Source organism: Cynoglossus semilaevis, chromosome 13 (genome assembly GCF_000523025.1).
Source record: "Cynoglossus semilaevis isolate Cse_v1.0 chromosome 13, Cse_v1.0, whole genome shotgun sequence".
In the NCBI taxonomy this organism is placed as follows: Eukaryota; Metazoa; Chordata; class Actinopteri; order Pleuronectiformes; family Cynoglossidae; genus Cynoglossus; species Cynoglossus semilaevis.
Window position 1 is genome coordinate 13,992,709 of NC_024319.1, and position 15,883 is coordinate 14,008,591.

Genomic DNA, 15,883 nt, shown 5'->3' on the forward strand with positions numbered 1-15,883 from the left:
TAACAAACCAGGTATTTTCTGAAGTGATATGAACAAATTGTATTAGATTCATTATATTTAAATGCTTTCTGAACGCACCATGTCGTCAGCATAAAATTATCCAATCATAACAGACTTCGGCGGAAGGGGCAATTTTGAAAACTGGCAGTTAAGCTTCAACATTTCTGCGTCCGGTAAATGACAACATAAACGGTGAGGTTTATTTTTCACTTTCAAGTCACTGTGTTTGTATCTGTAACGATTCATAGATGGACCGCATTACTTGTGTTTATTGGTTTCTCAGCGGAAGATTTTTTTTTACTGTGAGATAGCGCTACGTCTCGGGGAACTAGCTTACTTTAGCTAGCTTACTGTAAACAAAAAGAAATGCATGAAGTAAAGGTAAAATAGAACCAATGCTAAGGTGTTATGTAATCATGCCGCTGTTCTAATCATATGTAAACCTGCGCATTAATTTATTCTACTAATATACAACAATTTTATTCAATCATCAAAATACAAAGGCTGCCATTATTTGCACAAAACCTGACGTGACCTGATGTGTTGCTGATGTATATTCTTCATCCATATATTTTGTATGTATTATGCATTGTCTTGCTCTTTACTTTCAGATGGAGGAAGAGGAGCATACAGACAGAAAGCAGAAGCTCGCTATGCTGTGTAAAAGGATACATAGGATTAATCAGTATTTTAATGAAGGTAATCACATTCACAGCATTGGTGACGATTATTTTATCATTAATTATTCATGACTGTGACTAAACTCTAAACATTTAAAATCTTTGCACTTGCACAGATGACACTGACAATATCAACCAGGTCATCAGCTCAAACTCGCCGGAATCCTGTCTCTCATATTTGATGGACCTGGAGAAAAAGGGTGACCCTCGGCTGAATCACAGCCATCTCACTAAACTTGTTGACTTTTACACCAGAGTATTCTCTACACTGCCACTGGGAAAATACAGTCAAAATGAGAGCTATGCCAAACTCTTGGTCAGATTTGCAGAACTAAAAGCGTAAGTCATGCCATTTTTTGTAAACTTGTAGACAAGTATTTTCTTGCCTGCAGTCACTATTTTTGCCAATGAACAAAACATTTCTTTTTACAATAAAATTAGGATTCAAGATGTAAATGATGCAGAGTCCAATTTTAGCGTTGCAAGGTCTAACTGCCCAGACTTTGCATTTGTCCATATTGCTCATGCAAACTTTGAGCATTCTCAAGGTAAACAAGTTTTTCTTTTTTTAATATACATATTCTTGATATGGATTATGTTCTTGTGACAGCATGTTTTTCCTCTTAGGCAACACAAAGAGAAGCATTTACATCTTACAGAACGCTATTGAACTTGGTGCCAAACCAAAGGAACTGCTGGAGGCTGCATTGCAAGGCATGCAGCTTGAGAAAAAGTCTCGCCTGAGTGCTGAGGATAAGGAAAATGTATCACGTGAGTATTTGTTCACTATTTATTATGACTATCTCATGATCTACTGGCTTTAGCTTAACCAAAATTTACTGTGACAATATTATGTTATTATTAACATATATTGTCTTGATGTTTTACTTGTTTTTTTACCCTGGGTTTGTTTTTTCTTACAGTATTACACAGAAGCACTGTTCATAATTCTGTCAAAAAATCTGAATTTCTAAAAGTAAGCAGAAATTCAGATGGAACAGGAGACTTGCAACTCTCAAGTATTTTTGGACCAGGGTAAGAGTAAAATCACCCCAGTGTTTAATTTAAAATAACACTGATTTTATGAACTTGCAGTATTTTCACATTTTCTATATATATCCTCAATTTATTTTGTTTTTGCACATTAGGAGTGAGCCCCCTGGTGGATTGGCTGAAGAATACTTGTCGGGCTGGAGATCAGCATCTCAACACAAGAAAACTGTTTGCATGGTAACTATTCTTATCCAGCAGTTGAATAAACCAAACAAGTTTTGTTTGCATACATAAAGTAGACCAATAACAATTTGTCTTTCTCTTTTTGCTTACAGCCAATGAGAGTTCCTGTAGTTCCGTTCTCTATCCCAGAAAATGATGATGATGATGTTGTTGACCACAAACATGAGAAACCTAGAGCAAGGAGTGTTGCCTCTGTTTCTGCCAGGTATCTTTTCTAAATTAAGTTTTAAAAAATGATCAAGCTTAATTGTTCGAAACAAACTAACATTTTTGTTAGTTGTTTGCGAAATGCTGCCAATCGGTTTATGACCTGTTCTTGTTCTTTAAGGGAATAATTTTAATGATGTTAGGGAAACTGATGCATCCTGAAGCTATTAAACCTCTGCCTTAAATCAATTTAATTGAATAATTATTTTACTCAGTTTTCACATTATTGCACAGATATGATTGAAAGAAAAGTTAGCTTGTAAAAATGTATTTACATACTAGTACTAATAAAAGCTTAACTATGTTTTTTTTTTTCTGTATTTTGTCTTAGAACACTACGCTCAAATGCAAATGCACTGAACGGACCTTCAATTATGAAAAAACATACATACGATGTAGATTTTGTCAACCGTGAAGTGAGTATCAATTCTGCCAAAACTAATTTGCATTAATGCTAATTTCCAATTCAACCATGAAAGGGTTTGACATGTTCTTCTTGCTGTGTTCTCAGCTTTCAGGCATCAGTCCTGACCATTGCTCTTGGGAGGAGCAGGCAGCTGTGGACTCCACCACCACTTTACTTCACTCACATGACACACAGGACACCCTGCGAGCAGAAGGTAGTTCAAAAACTACTACTACTACTCACTGAATGCTCTGCTGTTTCTTGAGACCCTTTTGAAAATATTTTCAAGTTGCATTGGATCTTTGGACAATCATTTAAACATCCATTTCTGCTTCAACAGATGTAACCTACAGTTTTTCTGAGGTTGTGAAAACAAATTCCCCTGAATCTTGTTGGTCATATCTCAAGGATCTGGAGAAAAGAGGCAACTTGCACACTGATGTTGGTCTCCTCAACAAACTGAAGGACTGCTACTCTAAAGTCTTCTCCCAGATGCCAATTAGACAGCACAGCAAAAATGTGTGCTATGGTAAAATACTGGTCAGATATGCAGAACTTAAGGGGTAGGTGGATAAAAGAATTTACCTTCATCCTACAAGTTTACTGACAGACAGCCGTTGGTCTGCTCATGATGTAACATGGTTCTTCCACAGGATTGAAGATGCAGACGAAGCACGCGACCATTTCATCGTGGCACGATCAAACTGCAAAACCTTTGCATTCGTTCATATTGCACATGCTCAGTTCGAAGTTTCTCAAGGTACAAATGTAACTTTGCCAGCTGTGCCTCAAACTAAGTCAGTGAAGTACTCAACTTTCTTTCTACTTTGCCTAAGGTAATGTGGTCAAAGCAAGCTCTATTCTGCAAAAAGCCCTCACCCTTAATGCCAGCCCCACCCAGCTTTTGGACATGGCCATTCGTAACCTCAAGGCTGGAGAGAAACAGCTGGTGCCCAACAAGGAGGAGGCCCAAATAGGTACAGTAGATGCTAAACATTATTTCCATTAATTAAAAGAAAAGCTTTCATATTGACTTATTTTAACCCAATAATTCATATTATCTCTCTTTTTGGTGTAAAGAGTCACAGCCATTTCCTGCTGCTAGTTTTTCTACCCGTGGTGGAATCCAAGAACCTCTGCTTCCTGCTCGAGTCCCAGTGAGTCGTTCTGCAGAACGAGCAGACCCTACAGGCAAAGAATCCTTGTCAGAATGGAAAGTTCCAAACCTTGTCAACCGGCATGTTACTCCAGAGGTTTGTGCACTTTTCTGTCACTTACAGTATTTATGTTGCTAAACTCTGATTTTCTCCTGGTTAGATTAACTGTATTTTCTTTTATTCCTACATGCTACATGATGTTGATATTGATGACTTTATTTACCTTCTCTAATTACAAAATCACATCCCATTCTGCTGATAGAATAGAAATGCTACTCCACCTGAACCCACACCTGTTTCCTCTGTGCCGGAGTCGTTTCCTACTCCATCTGTTCAGCTTCCACCCAGGCTGAACCCACAGACAGTCTGTCAAACACCTAACAACTACAAAAACCCTTCATCCAGCAGGTAATGTTTTTTGACTTCAGTGCTCAATGGTCTTTTATATTTTATTTGGACCTAATTTGAATGTAAGTTTTAATAAACTTTTTTTCTTTTTTTTTAATTAATAATGTTGTTTTCTTTAGTTTTATTACTCCTGTTGTAAAGAAACTCCCAGAGGTCTTTTCCTCTACAGCAGCACCAAACAGAGCAACACCAGCTCAGCCTCAGTGCACACCTCAAAACCCAGCAGCTTGTTTTGAAACTCCACAGGTTTCTGCTCCTAATATTTCAAAAATATTTATTTCTAGGGATTAGGCTTAAATGGGTTTTAGTAAAATGTTGTCTTTTTGTTTTGTTCTTATTTTAGCGCTCCTTCCCTGCATTGTCCAACGAAACCATCACCATTAAGGGCAAACAGTTCTTCATCCTGAAGATGATTGGTCGTGGTGGATCAAGCAAGGTAACTTTGTGTGACGTGTGGAGGAGAAACACATCACAAAACATCTTGCTATGGTAGCAATAACAATTTGCCCTTGGCTGATTGACATATTTTTAATTTCCTGAATATCCCCCCCCGGTTCTTCAGGTCTATCAGGTCCTTGACCACAAAAAGCAGCTGTTTGCTGTGAAGTACGTTGACCTTGAGGAAGCTGACGCTCAGACTATCGAAAGTTATAAAAATGAGATTCAACATTTGAACCACTTACAGCAGTACAGTGATCAAATTATAAAGCTCTATGACTAGTAAGTGCATAAAAAAACTAATAATCAAAATAATCAACAGACTTTTACTATGAAGACCATGGTGCTCTTACAGCCAGTTCTTTTCACCATAAAATGTTTTATCTTGTCAAGATCAGCTGTTATGTGTGTGTTTGCAGTGAAATGACCAACAGTTATATCTACATGCTGATGGAGTGCGGCAATTTGGATCTAAACACTTGGCTGCGAAACCGAAAGACTGTGAATCCCCTGGACCGGAAGTTTTACTGGAGGAACATGTTGGAGGCTGTCCACACCATCCACAAACATGGTTATTGTTTTTAATTGCAGCTCACAGATTTTGTTATGTATTATATGACACAGTAGGATTCTTATTCTCACACACATACCCATGTACAGGAATTGTCCACAGTGACTTGAAACCAGCGAATTTCGTCATAGTGAATGCATCCCTGAAGCTGATTGACTTTGGCATTGCAAACAGAATCCAGCCTGACGTCACAAGCATCATGAAGGATTCACAGGTTTGAAATTTTTTTTTTCTTCCTCACAATAAAATACATTAACAAAAAAGTGACACTGCTTTACTGGTTTCAAAAATACATACCCTATTTGTTAAACACAGGTGGGCACACTTAATTACATGCCTCCTGAAGCCATTAAAGACACATCATCCCAGCCGGGAAAAGCTCGCTCCAAGGTACTCCCTCCCCTTGACTAGAGTCACGTGTAAAAATTAATTGCTAACGAGTTTTAATAAAATATTCTCCTTTCATATTTCAGATCAGCCCCAAAGGTGACGTGTGGTCCCTTGGATGTATTCTGTACTATATGACCTATGGGAAGACGCCATTTCAAAGCATCACCAATCAGATAACTAAGCTGCACGCCATCATTGACCCTACCCATTTGATTAATTTTCCTGACATTTCTGAAAAAGATTTGCTTAACGTGTTGAAGGTAAGAGATAAGAACTGCACAGGAAAAAACTTTTTTTTTAGTGTTAACAGCTCTGTTACATTTCTTACAGTTATGCTTTTTCAACGCTTTTTAGCACAGATAATTTTATGTTCTTATTTTTATATAGTTTTTATATTGTTATAATCAATTGCAATTTTTTTTAACAATAGACAAGTACAGCATTTTGAGAAGCAATTTTAAAATGTTTGAATGCATTAATTTCTTTAACTTGTTTGTACTATAATTGGTCTAAAAAAGGGTTACTGTGTCTATGTACCAATAATTATCATGAATTATTATTAATTATTCTTCTTACAATTGGACCTTACTTCTTCCTCCTTGACCTATTTTTAGAGGTGCTTGGTACGAAACCCCAGAGAGCGAATCTCTATTGCAGAGCTGTTGGAACATCCTTATCTGCAGCTGAAAGAAAAAGCAGAACCTCAATCAGGTACATAATTGCAAGCTTGCCCAAAGTCTCTCTTTTTACAAATACCATATTTCTAATGCATCAAAATAACATTCTTAGAACCTGCATGCAACAATGATCTGAAGAAGATCCTAACAGACCTGGCCGCCCTCCAGTCCCCTAACAGTATCATTAGAGCTGCAAATGTAAGTTTTAGTATATATATATATTTTTTTTACTTTTACAGTCTGTATTGTTCTTCACTGCTAACTTTGCTTTGATTTTTTTTTTTCTTTTTTACAGAATCTGGCCAAAATGTGTAACAGTGGTGGGAGGCTGGATGTCGCAGAGTGTGCAAAGTCATCAACTTAAGAACGCTAGCAAATGTGATATGTTGTTGAGAAATTCTTATTTGTCTTGTATTTTTTTATTTACCCTTGACCACTGTGTGTATATATAGAAAATGTTGACACAAGTAAACTGTATTTTTCTGTCCATTTCCTTGAAACAAGTCATTTTTGCATATGTGCCTTGATAATAAACTTTTAGTCATTATAATAGTTCAGTTAGTAAACACAATAGATTGGTTTCTCTAATCACACGTTTTCTGTTCTAAAAATGCAAGATAACGTAACTTTTTTTTCATTTTACAGTTGAACTTTAAACTTCCTAGGTCCCTATGTTTAAAAATGTGTATTCAAGTCTGTCATTCAGACAAAAATAGTTAGAAATAAAGGTTTAAAATACTTCAACTACAACTATTATTTTTGAGTGATTAATTTTCATAATTCAATCAGTTTATACTTACACATTATACTCTGTCTTATATCTATGCAGGTCAGTTCTGTTATGAAACTATTCCAGGAACATTAATTAGGTTATTAATCTTAACAATGGTATGGAAAAGTTAGGTCTTTAGGTTAAAGACCCTTTGGCAATGACTACATAAAAGTATTTTTTAAAGGGGTGTACACTTAATGTACCAAGAACAATGAAATAGCTTTAATCAAGAATAAACGTTTTTCTTCACTTTGATAGTGTCTTCAATTCTTGACAAATTCTCGACTTTCGTTCAGGCATATCCACAAACCCCTTTAAGCCACACGCCCTCCGTTTTGACCAATTGTAGCCTTAATACGCAAGTGACGCTAATATGGTGACAAAAGAAACAGGACGTCTCACTCTGATAATATTTTCTTTTAGCTCCGTAGGTCCAGCGGGCAATTCTACCCAAAACAAATTGGTAGTATTATCTGCAAATTAATTGTAGGTGGTTTCATACGACTGTTATCATATTAACAACAAATTGATTAATTACACCAGGATCTACATTGAACGTAATGTCAAATATGTATACTGATAAATGACCAATCACTAAGTGATCACTGTAGTGAAAATATACTTTTTTATTGTTCTCATGTCATAAGAAAAAATGCTTTCCAAACAAAACCAAACATAGGTTTGACAAGGTTGACTGTTGGAAAAATTGGTTGGTTTCAGCTTGATATAAGAAAAACATCTCCAAGAGTCGTATTCTTATTGTGCTAGACGATCTGCACACTTAAGTTTCATCGTGCCCTTCCTGGTCTGTGATATCAACAGTGATGGCGGCTGCTGCACGGTTCCTCATCCGAGGTGCAAACTCAAAACTTCCCATTGCTGTTGTGGGCAGCGGGGCTCATTGCTCGTTCGGCTCAACGTTTTTAAAACTGTCGCTGAACTGCAACTCCGGTATAAAGACACAGCGGAGACATGCGGCGCACTTTACTTTCCAGCCTGACCCTGTCCCAACCCAGTTTGGTGAGTTGTTAGCTAGTCGGCTAACGTTAGCTGCGACCAAGTGAAGGAACTGTAATTTTCGGAGTTTACTTTATGTCGTTATGCAGTTTCGTAGATGTGCCGTGTGTTTTGGACCCACAGCTGCGTGACAGTAATATTGCCAGCGTCTCAAACGTTCTTTGTTTTATTTAAACATTTGTGCAAAAGATCTCCAATCTAATTGGAGTGCACTTGTTTTACATTTACAATCATTAGTTTTGCAAATTAAATGCCAAAAAAACCCAAAATTGTGAAGATGCACTAATATGCTTTAATGTATAACAATCAGATTATGTAAAGTACGATATAGGAGCTCCCCGTGCAGTTTAAGCCTATTGCAGCTTTAAAAACTAAAAAACAAACAAGCATATATTTGCCCAGGGAACCGGCAGAACTGATCATGGAACTTCTAAATCTAAATCTTCTACATTTTTTAAACGAACAAATATTTAAAGTATCAGCCATTGTCCCAATTGTTGCCTTTTCCTGTTATGACTCGAGCAACTTGATGACATGTTTCATTTAATAACGTTTTTCATTTTGCAGGTCCTACACAGAAAATGAACTTGTTCCAGTCAGTTACAAGTGCCTTGGACAACACTCTTGCCAATGATCCTACAGCAGGTAGATTTTCTTTTTGGAAATGTTTAATTACATTATAAATGTGTCTTTGTTTAATCAGATGAACAGAAAGGTACAAGCACTAAAATATGCTGTCATATTTGTTGTTAATGTAATATTGATTGTTAACATACACTCACTACAGTAGACCTGTACTCAACTACTCCATTGCCTTAGTTTGGTGGTGAGTATGTTAAATGAGTGGTTCAAGCCTTGATGCTGATTATTAAATTAACAGAAATATATCTTACTTAGAATTTCAATTATATTTGCTTCAGGTCACTGATACTCTGACTGTCAGCTTATTTGGTTTATATAGTCAGCTGTGAGGAGACTGCAGGTGATTAGCTCAGTGCATGGACAGCTGGTATTACATGATCAGAACCATAGAAATAAACAGATTGTTGTCTGACAGTTTGGTTTTTATTTCCTTTGTATTTTTTTATTCCCTGACTGTAGTCAAAATTTCTGCTCAGTAGCTAACAATTTCAAAGAACTCTATAGGCAAATTTTGAAAATCACTCCTCTATACATCACCAGCCTGTTGCAGATAGCATCCACATCAGAAAATATCACAAAGAGGATGAAATCAGCTGACATTTTGCTTTGACACATTTTTTAAAAACCCAGTTATAGATTAAGGTTAGTTTTGCTGCCGTAAAACCTATGACAATGCACCATTTTTGTGTTGAAGCCCTTCTAGGTCCATACAACTGTACTCTGACTGTGGTTATTGGTTCTTCATTTTGACAGTACTCGTTCACAGGTTAAGGACACTGTATACATTTGAGCAACATCTACATCATTTGTAAACAAAGGTGTTTTTAGTGTTGTCTAAACTAAGACCCGGTCTACATAACAGCCATGTTGAGAATAGACACTGTGAGTTATTTGATCAGGACACTGCCAAGTTGACGTTCTACCAGAGCCACAGACAGGATTACTGTTGTGCTCCAGTTGTTAGCCCTTGCACGTCGGGTGTTTTCTGTGGTGTAGACAGAGAATTTCACAGAACATCTAGTCATTGTCTTTGTGTTTATTTACAGTTATCTTTGGAGAAGATGTTGCCTTTGGGGGAGTTTTCCGATGCACTGTTGGTCTGAGAGACAAATATGGTAAGTTGTCTAACCTTTGTTTATTTTAGATCCTAAACCATCTATCCAGGTAACACCCTGTCCTCACCGACTGTCTGGGAGGATAAGCTCCAGCTGTCCCGTGACCCAGAATGAAAAGATAAATAAATCCATGGCAGAATCACAAACCTTCACTTAATTCCTAACATTCTCCTGAAGTTTCCCACCTGTTCTCCGGACTGCTTTTTAAGATGTAGTCCACTAGGTGGCAACACAGGACTGTGACCAATCACACTAACGTTTCTCACAGGGCCACATTACGGTTCACTGTTCACCTAACGGACCAGAAGGATCCGTTTGCACTGATTCATCCACTATGGTGGCCTGGCTCCACCAATTTGATACCTTGAGCTGATTTCGTGTGAACTAAAGTCCAAGTCTGGAGTTAACTTACTCCATTTGGAGAGTTAAGGTTATAAATGTCACAAAAGTATATTCATACATTCATTTTAATTGTATTTGATTGCAGTAACATTGTGATTTATTTTGAACATACAGTATGTATACGTAGTGTATCTCAGATAGATTTTTTTTTTACTTTAAATGAAAACCACAATTCCCCTCTCTCACTCACTAACTCACTCTCTTTCTCTTTCTCTCTCTCTCACTCTGTTCCTCCATCTTTCTCTCTCTCACTGTCTGTCTCTATCTTTCTTTATCTCTTTCACTATCTCTAACCTTTCTCATTAATCTTATCCATCTTTGATGCACCTAGTCCACCATATGTAAACAAAGCAACATTTAATCTTGTGATTTACAAAGTGCGCGAGTCATAAGCCACATGTGTTTTATTTTAGGATCTATTTAGATTTATTTGTGAAGCTACTGTGTTGCCTCACTATGCTGACTGAGCAAAGGAAATGCTGAAAAGCTGGGTCATGTTGGTTTTGCATTAATTCAGAAATCTGCCTAAACTTTCTGTGCTTTAGTTTGGCCAAAGGATGACTTGAGTCTTTTTGTTTTGTGTTCTATTGTGGGCTATCATCATAAACTAATTGGATTTCAATAGAATTTAATTTCCTGCTTTATTCTGACGTTTTTACCTTTTTTTGATAGTGAAAAAGCCCTAGGCTGTCACAGTATCCGGCCTTTGTTTTTTGTATTCATTGACGTCAGAAGTGTTGACCTTTGGAGAGGGATCATTATGTTCCATCTCATCCTTGCCTTCACTGAAGGATGCACTCCCTTTTTTCCCCTTTTTTGTCATTTTGTTGAAAGAGGTGTCACAAACCTCTGCCACCTACAGGAGTTGTACAGAGGAGAGGTTAATGCAGAGTGGACGTTATATGAGAGGCTTATTCTTTACATTCAGGTTGATGATTCGGCACCAATGCTGGGTTCTTACTGGCTACTTGTACAAGACAATTTCCCAGAAAACAAAGGCACATGTTTCTCCAGTTTTTGTAGCCCTTTTTTTACTGAGAAAGCGCCAACAATAAAAGTTTTCCCAAAACATGTTTCTATTTAAAATCTCATCTCCAGCTCATGTGAACAACTGAGGCAAAAACAACGGCTGCAGGATAAGAGTTTGTTGCATCCACAGGGTTTAATGTGCTTTTTCAGTCGTTGATTTAACACTGGTTGTTTTGATGACCTGCTGAAATGATGCACAGACACACACAAACATATGCAGCCATGTTTTTGTTTTTTTACTGTCACTTTCACATGAAGTTGGATGAGTCAGAACACTGAGCTGCTAAATTTTGATCAGTTAATTGTTCATTCCTCTGAGGGCTTGTGGTGTTGTGGTTGCTAATTGAACTTTGCGAGCACAAAGCAGGGCAGAGCGAGGCTCCACTGCTGTGTAATGGCAACACACAAAAAGGCACAACACAAGGACAGAATTAGCAAATACTCAAAAGATGAAAGCAAAAAATAACATACTCCACTCCATATTTAGATGCCCACTCTTGTGGTCTGTTGCTGTATTATAGGGTAGAGAGTAGAAAATAGTTCTTTTTGCGTGTGTGTATGAATTTGTTTTGACTTCATAGGATTATTGGTCCGACGCCGGCGTGATCGGCTGCAGCAGAAAAAGAGGCATCAGCTTGTCACTTCATTTGTTTTCAGGCTGCTTGACATTTCAAGTATTGTTGCAGCATGACTTTGCAACTGCTATTCCACGGTCAACAGGTGAAATAGTTCCGATGAAATTGTTATTCCTGAGCTATCCTTTACATTCAAAAGTGACAGGTCATGCAGTGTTTAATTCTGGGGATCATACCTTTGAATTCATTTTTAGTTTTAAATAACAGAATTTGAAACCTGTTCAACATTGTCCCTCAATGATGTTTCAGTATTTTGATCTTTTCAACCATTTTTTTTACAGGGAAGGACAGAGTTTTCAACACTCCCCTCTGTGAGCAAGGGATTGTGGGATTTGGTATCGGAGTAGCTGTTGCAGGAGCCACAGCGATTGCTGAGATCCAGTTTGCCGATTACATTTTTCCTGCTTTTGACCAAGTGAGATTCACCACCTGTTCAGTTATACTAAAATACTGTCAGTGACATATAACTAGAGCACAAGTGAGCTGCATATAAAACTGGTGCAATGTAAATCTGTTTAAAGAAGGAATTGCACACAAACAAAATGTCACATCACTTCACATGGGGTTTGTTTGTGTCCAGGTTTGACCTCAGATTTGTCTCATTGTTTATTCTTTTATCTGACAGAAGTGTAGATGAAATATCACTTAAAATTAATTTGTAATACTATTAAATCTTAAGTTGTGGACACCTGCTGATGCCCTGAGGAATATGCGTTATTGTTTTTTTTCTTCCTGATATTTCCTGTTTTTTTCATTACCCCAATGTCTCATAGTTGTCACAGTAAGGGAAAAAAACAACTACTTCCAAATATACAGCCTTAAAGTCAATAGCCTTTTCCTGATCCCAAGAACTAGTGAATAGTAGTGAAGACGAAAGATCCATGTTTTTGGTCAGTCAGCTATTTAAAGTTCAGGGTTAGTAAGCCACAAAGGTTAAAATTGCTGTAGAAAATAACATTGGAGAGCCTTAGGTCACGGTCTAACACCAAGTTATTTTGCACCATTAAAAAGCCCAAAGTAAGTTTGGCTAAACTTGCTTGCCTGATGAAGCAGCCTGCAAAGTTTCACGGTTGTAAAGCTAAAAGTCTGTTAATGTCACACATTAAATAGTCATTAAATCTGACTGCCAGTATCTGAGTTAGCACAAAGACAAACTTGTGCAAAAATAAAAAAAAAGGAAAATATTAAAACATGTAAAAATTCTAAGAGAAATAAGTCATGGAAAATTGATAAGGATCATTTGATATTCTTGGCAGCCTATCTCGTGACTTCATTTATTTTCTCTTATCTTCCTTGTGGTTTCTGTTGCACATGTACTTCTCTTGTAGAGGTTTACCAAACCCAGTGTAATTTTCTACCTCGGAAGAAACTTGAACGACTACAACACTGCTCTTTCACTTCCATGATACGGGGCAGCATTAGCATATATCAGTCGCATATATTTGTTGAAAGTGGTGTAAAAGGAAGCCTAATATTTCATCTGCTTTGTAATGGGCTCAGTACAGTAGATCTAACCTAGTGTCAGGACCACAGTGGGCTTTCCTTCACGTCTTCTGTGCTCTCGATTAAAACGGCGCCGTCCAAACTGACCTCGGAGAAACATAAAAGCAGAATTAACAGCCCACCTGTGTTTAAGGGAGTAAAAACTAAAGAGGAAGGTAACAGAAACCAGACAGTTGAGGTGCTTGTTAAAATGTCTGGTTTTAAGGCTTCGAGAGGAATACCAGAATCCCATGGATGCAGCCTGAAATCTTTTGTCCACTTTTGTGGTCTTTGTCATAAAACCAGTAAAAGGTTTCTCTGTGCTTCAATGTTTGTTTGTTTTTCAGTAACATAATGGACTTCATAGACCAAAATACAACAGTACAATCTCACTGTGTTGTACGGTGGAGGTACAGTTTTTGCTGTTTCATTTTTCTGTAGCTGTGTGAACCTGAATTGCTTTTGGACTTTTTCCAGATAGTCAACGAAGCAGCCAAGTACCGCTACCGATCTGGCGACCTGTTCGACTGTGGCAACCTCACCATCCGTGCTCCCTGGGGTTGTGTTGGCCACGGATCACTTTACCACTCTCAGAGCCCGGAGGCCTTTTTTGCCCACGCCCCTGGTCTCAAGGTCAGCCCTCTCACTTGGATTTCTTTTTCCTAGGCTTTGAAAGGCAATGTTGTGTTTCACTCCAAGATATGTCAGAGAATATTTTGGCAGAAAACTAGGTTGACAAAAGGGGCTGACAGCATTGTCTCAGCGGCATTTGGTTAACAGTCATTAGTTTTATACAACTTGAGACGAAAATAACTTGAACGGTAAAAAATACATAAAGGGAGAAATTCTCGCAAACACAAAAATATTTTTTAATAATGAGAATTGAAATACATTTCCATTCATATTTCTCTTCCTGCAGCTTCTCCCGTAAAACCTTAAAGGAGAATAATAAATTCCGACATCTGAGATTTACATGTCTCCATGTCACAAGCTCACATTAAACAACAGCAGTAAATCAAACATCACTTAAATCATCAGAGATGGAACAATGTGCACAGATGCTTCCTATGATCTCATCAGATCATGAGAAGTTAAAACATTTAAAGTATTTAATCATAAAGGAGTATAGATCATATTGTCAATATTTAGAGATGAAGCCTTCTTTGGCTTTTGCTGATATAATTTGAATAAAGAATTTAACTGACGTAAGTAGTGACATACGTTTTGCTGCTGGCATCCTCGACTAGACTCTGCGTTCCAAGTTCCTCTCCCTGCCATGCAGTAATCTGCCCAGTACTGGGGTTTTCCTTATACTTGAACTTTGTGTACACCGCACTGGGGCATATTTAAGATTGTGTTTTTGTTCCTACGAGAAAATGATTTGCATCCGTATTTATTTCCAGGTTGTTAAATCAGAAACTGTTGTCAGTTTCCTTTATCTGTTTTTAGTAGACAAACAAACAACAGCCACACATCTGGAGATCTAAAAAAGGGACACAAACACAAAATTGCATTGTTGACTGATTAAAAGGCCAGGATATAATAGGTGTTGTTGCACGGAACCAATATTAGTAGGTAGTCTTCTCTCTGGCAGGTATCTGTTACCTGTTGTGTTTCATTTCACCTGCAGGAAGAGAAACATGTCAAGGTTGTCACGGTGTTATTGACATGTGCACAAAACACTAGCACAGGACCAAAATATAAACATTTGTGTTGGATTTGTTGTAAATAAATCATTATCATTTTTTGTGGTCCAGTGGCCCAATGGATTATGTGTCTGATTATGGATCAGAAGATTCTAGGTTTGAATCCTGGCTGGCTTGAAATGGTTCCTCTGGGAATCTGCTTTTTTATTTTTTTAACATTCAGTATTTAGTTTGACACCAATGTGACTTTTTAAGGTCACATGCTAGGCTAAGTAAATAGGCTAAGCTGTACTGGGTCTCCAATATCCTGGTGGAGAAAGAGTCTGAACTACTATACTATAATAATATCTTATCTCCTTTACTGAAGTTCCAAACAGGAAGGAAAGGAAAGGAAAGTAAAGTAAACTACTTGTCATGGTGACACAGCACACCACTGCACACAACCAAATGTGACCTCTGTTTTTAACCCACCACCAAAGTGAACAGTGAGCAGTTTTAAACACCCGGGGAGCAGTGTGTGGGGGCGGTGCCATGCTCAGAGTACCTCAGTGGTGTCCACTTCCTTAACCACTAATCCACGACTGCCCCACCCACCACTGCCCCACAGTAGGTTATTATTAAAATTTAATCAAAATCATCTCTAAAATACTTACTCATTGTTAACTTTGTGTAATTCCAGCTAGCTCATTATAATTATATGGAGCCATTTTAATAATTTAAGTTTCTTTCACCTACTCTTGTTTTTTTGGAAAATAAAATATATAAATAAATCAAATAAATCTAGATCAGGGCCGCAAGGACAGTGTGGAAGATTTTTTTTGATTGAATTCAAGTAAAGTATTCTGAACAGGCTTTGCTGAGTATAACATTGTATTATTATGACTGAAAATTATTTGGCATTCTTATATTCACAAAACTGAACTACGCAAAGTTCGAACTCCATTAGCTGTTACACAAGCTCAAGTTTTTGTCG

At 37.5% G+C, this 15,883-nt stretch overlaps 2 protein-coding genes across 2 annotated transcripts in view; both read left to right on the plus strand.

Moving 5' to 3' along the window:
- The first annotated feature begins 75 nt into the window (after nucleotides 1-75).
- ttk (ttk protein kinase) lies at nucleotides 76-6,920 on the plus strand. Its single transcript, XM_008323785.3, has 25 exons — nucleotides 76-192; nucleotides 612-699; nucleotides 797-1,019; nucleotides 1,122-1,228; nucleotides 1,308-1,451; nucleotides 1,604-1,715; nucleotides 1,829-1,910; nucleotides 2,009-2,121; nucleotides 2,455-2,539; nucleotides 2,635-2,743; nucleotides 2,870-3,092; nucleotides 3,183-3,289; nucleotides 3,366-3,506; nucleotides 3,610-3,782; nucleotides 3,949-4,094; nucleotides 4,214-4,340; nucleotides 4,438-4,530; nucleotides 4,657-4,814; nucleotides 4,952-5,103; nucleotides 5,193-5,317; nucleotides 5,419-5,493; nucleotides 5,577-5,753; nucleotides 6,108-6,204; nucleotides 6,283-6,368; nucleotides 6,466-6,920. The coding sequence occupies exons 2-25, from the start codon at nucleotides 612-614 to the stop codon at nucleotides 6,532-6,534; spliced, it is 3,012 nt and encodes a 1,003-aa protein (XP_008322007.1). The 5' UTR covers nucleotides 76-192; the 3' UTR covers nucleotides 6,535-6,920.
- An 804-nt stretch (nucleotides 6,921-7,724) lies between these two features.
- bckdhb (branched chain keto acid dehydrogenase E1 subunit beta) overlaps nucleotides 7,725-15,883 on the plus strand; it is a 39,827-nt gene continuing 31,668 nt past the window's right edge. The window contains exons 1-5 of the mRNA XM_008323786.3: nucleotides 7,725-7,962; nucleotides 8,527-8,604; nucleotides 9,648-9,716; nucleotides 12,064-12,197; nucleotides 13,742-13,897. Of these exons, the coding sequence (XP_008322008.1) occupies nucleotides 7,767-7,962; nucleotides 8,527-8,604; nucleotides 9,648-9,716; nucleotides 12,064-12,197; nucleotides 13,742-13,897 (633 nt within the window). The 5' untranslated portion in view covers nucleotides 7,725-7,766. The remainder of the gene's footprint in view (nucleotides 7,963-8,526; nucleotides 8,605-9,647; nucleotides 9,717-12,063; nucleotides 12,198-13,741; nucleotides 13,898-15,883) is intronic.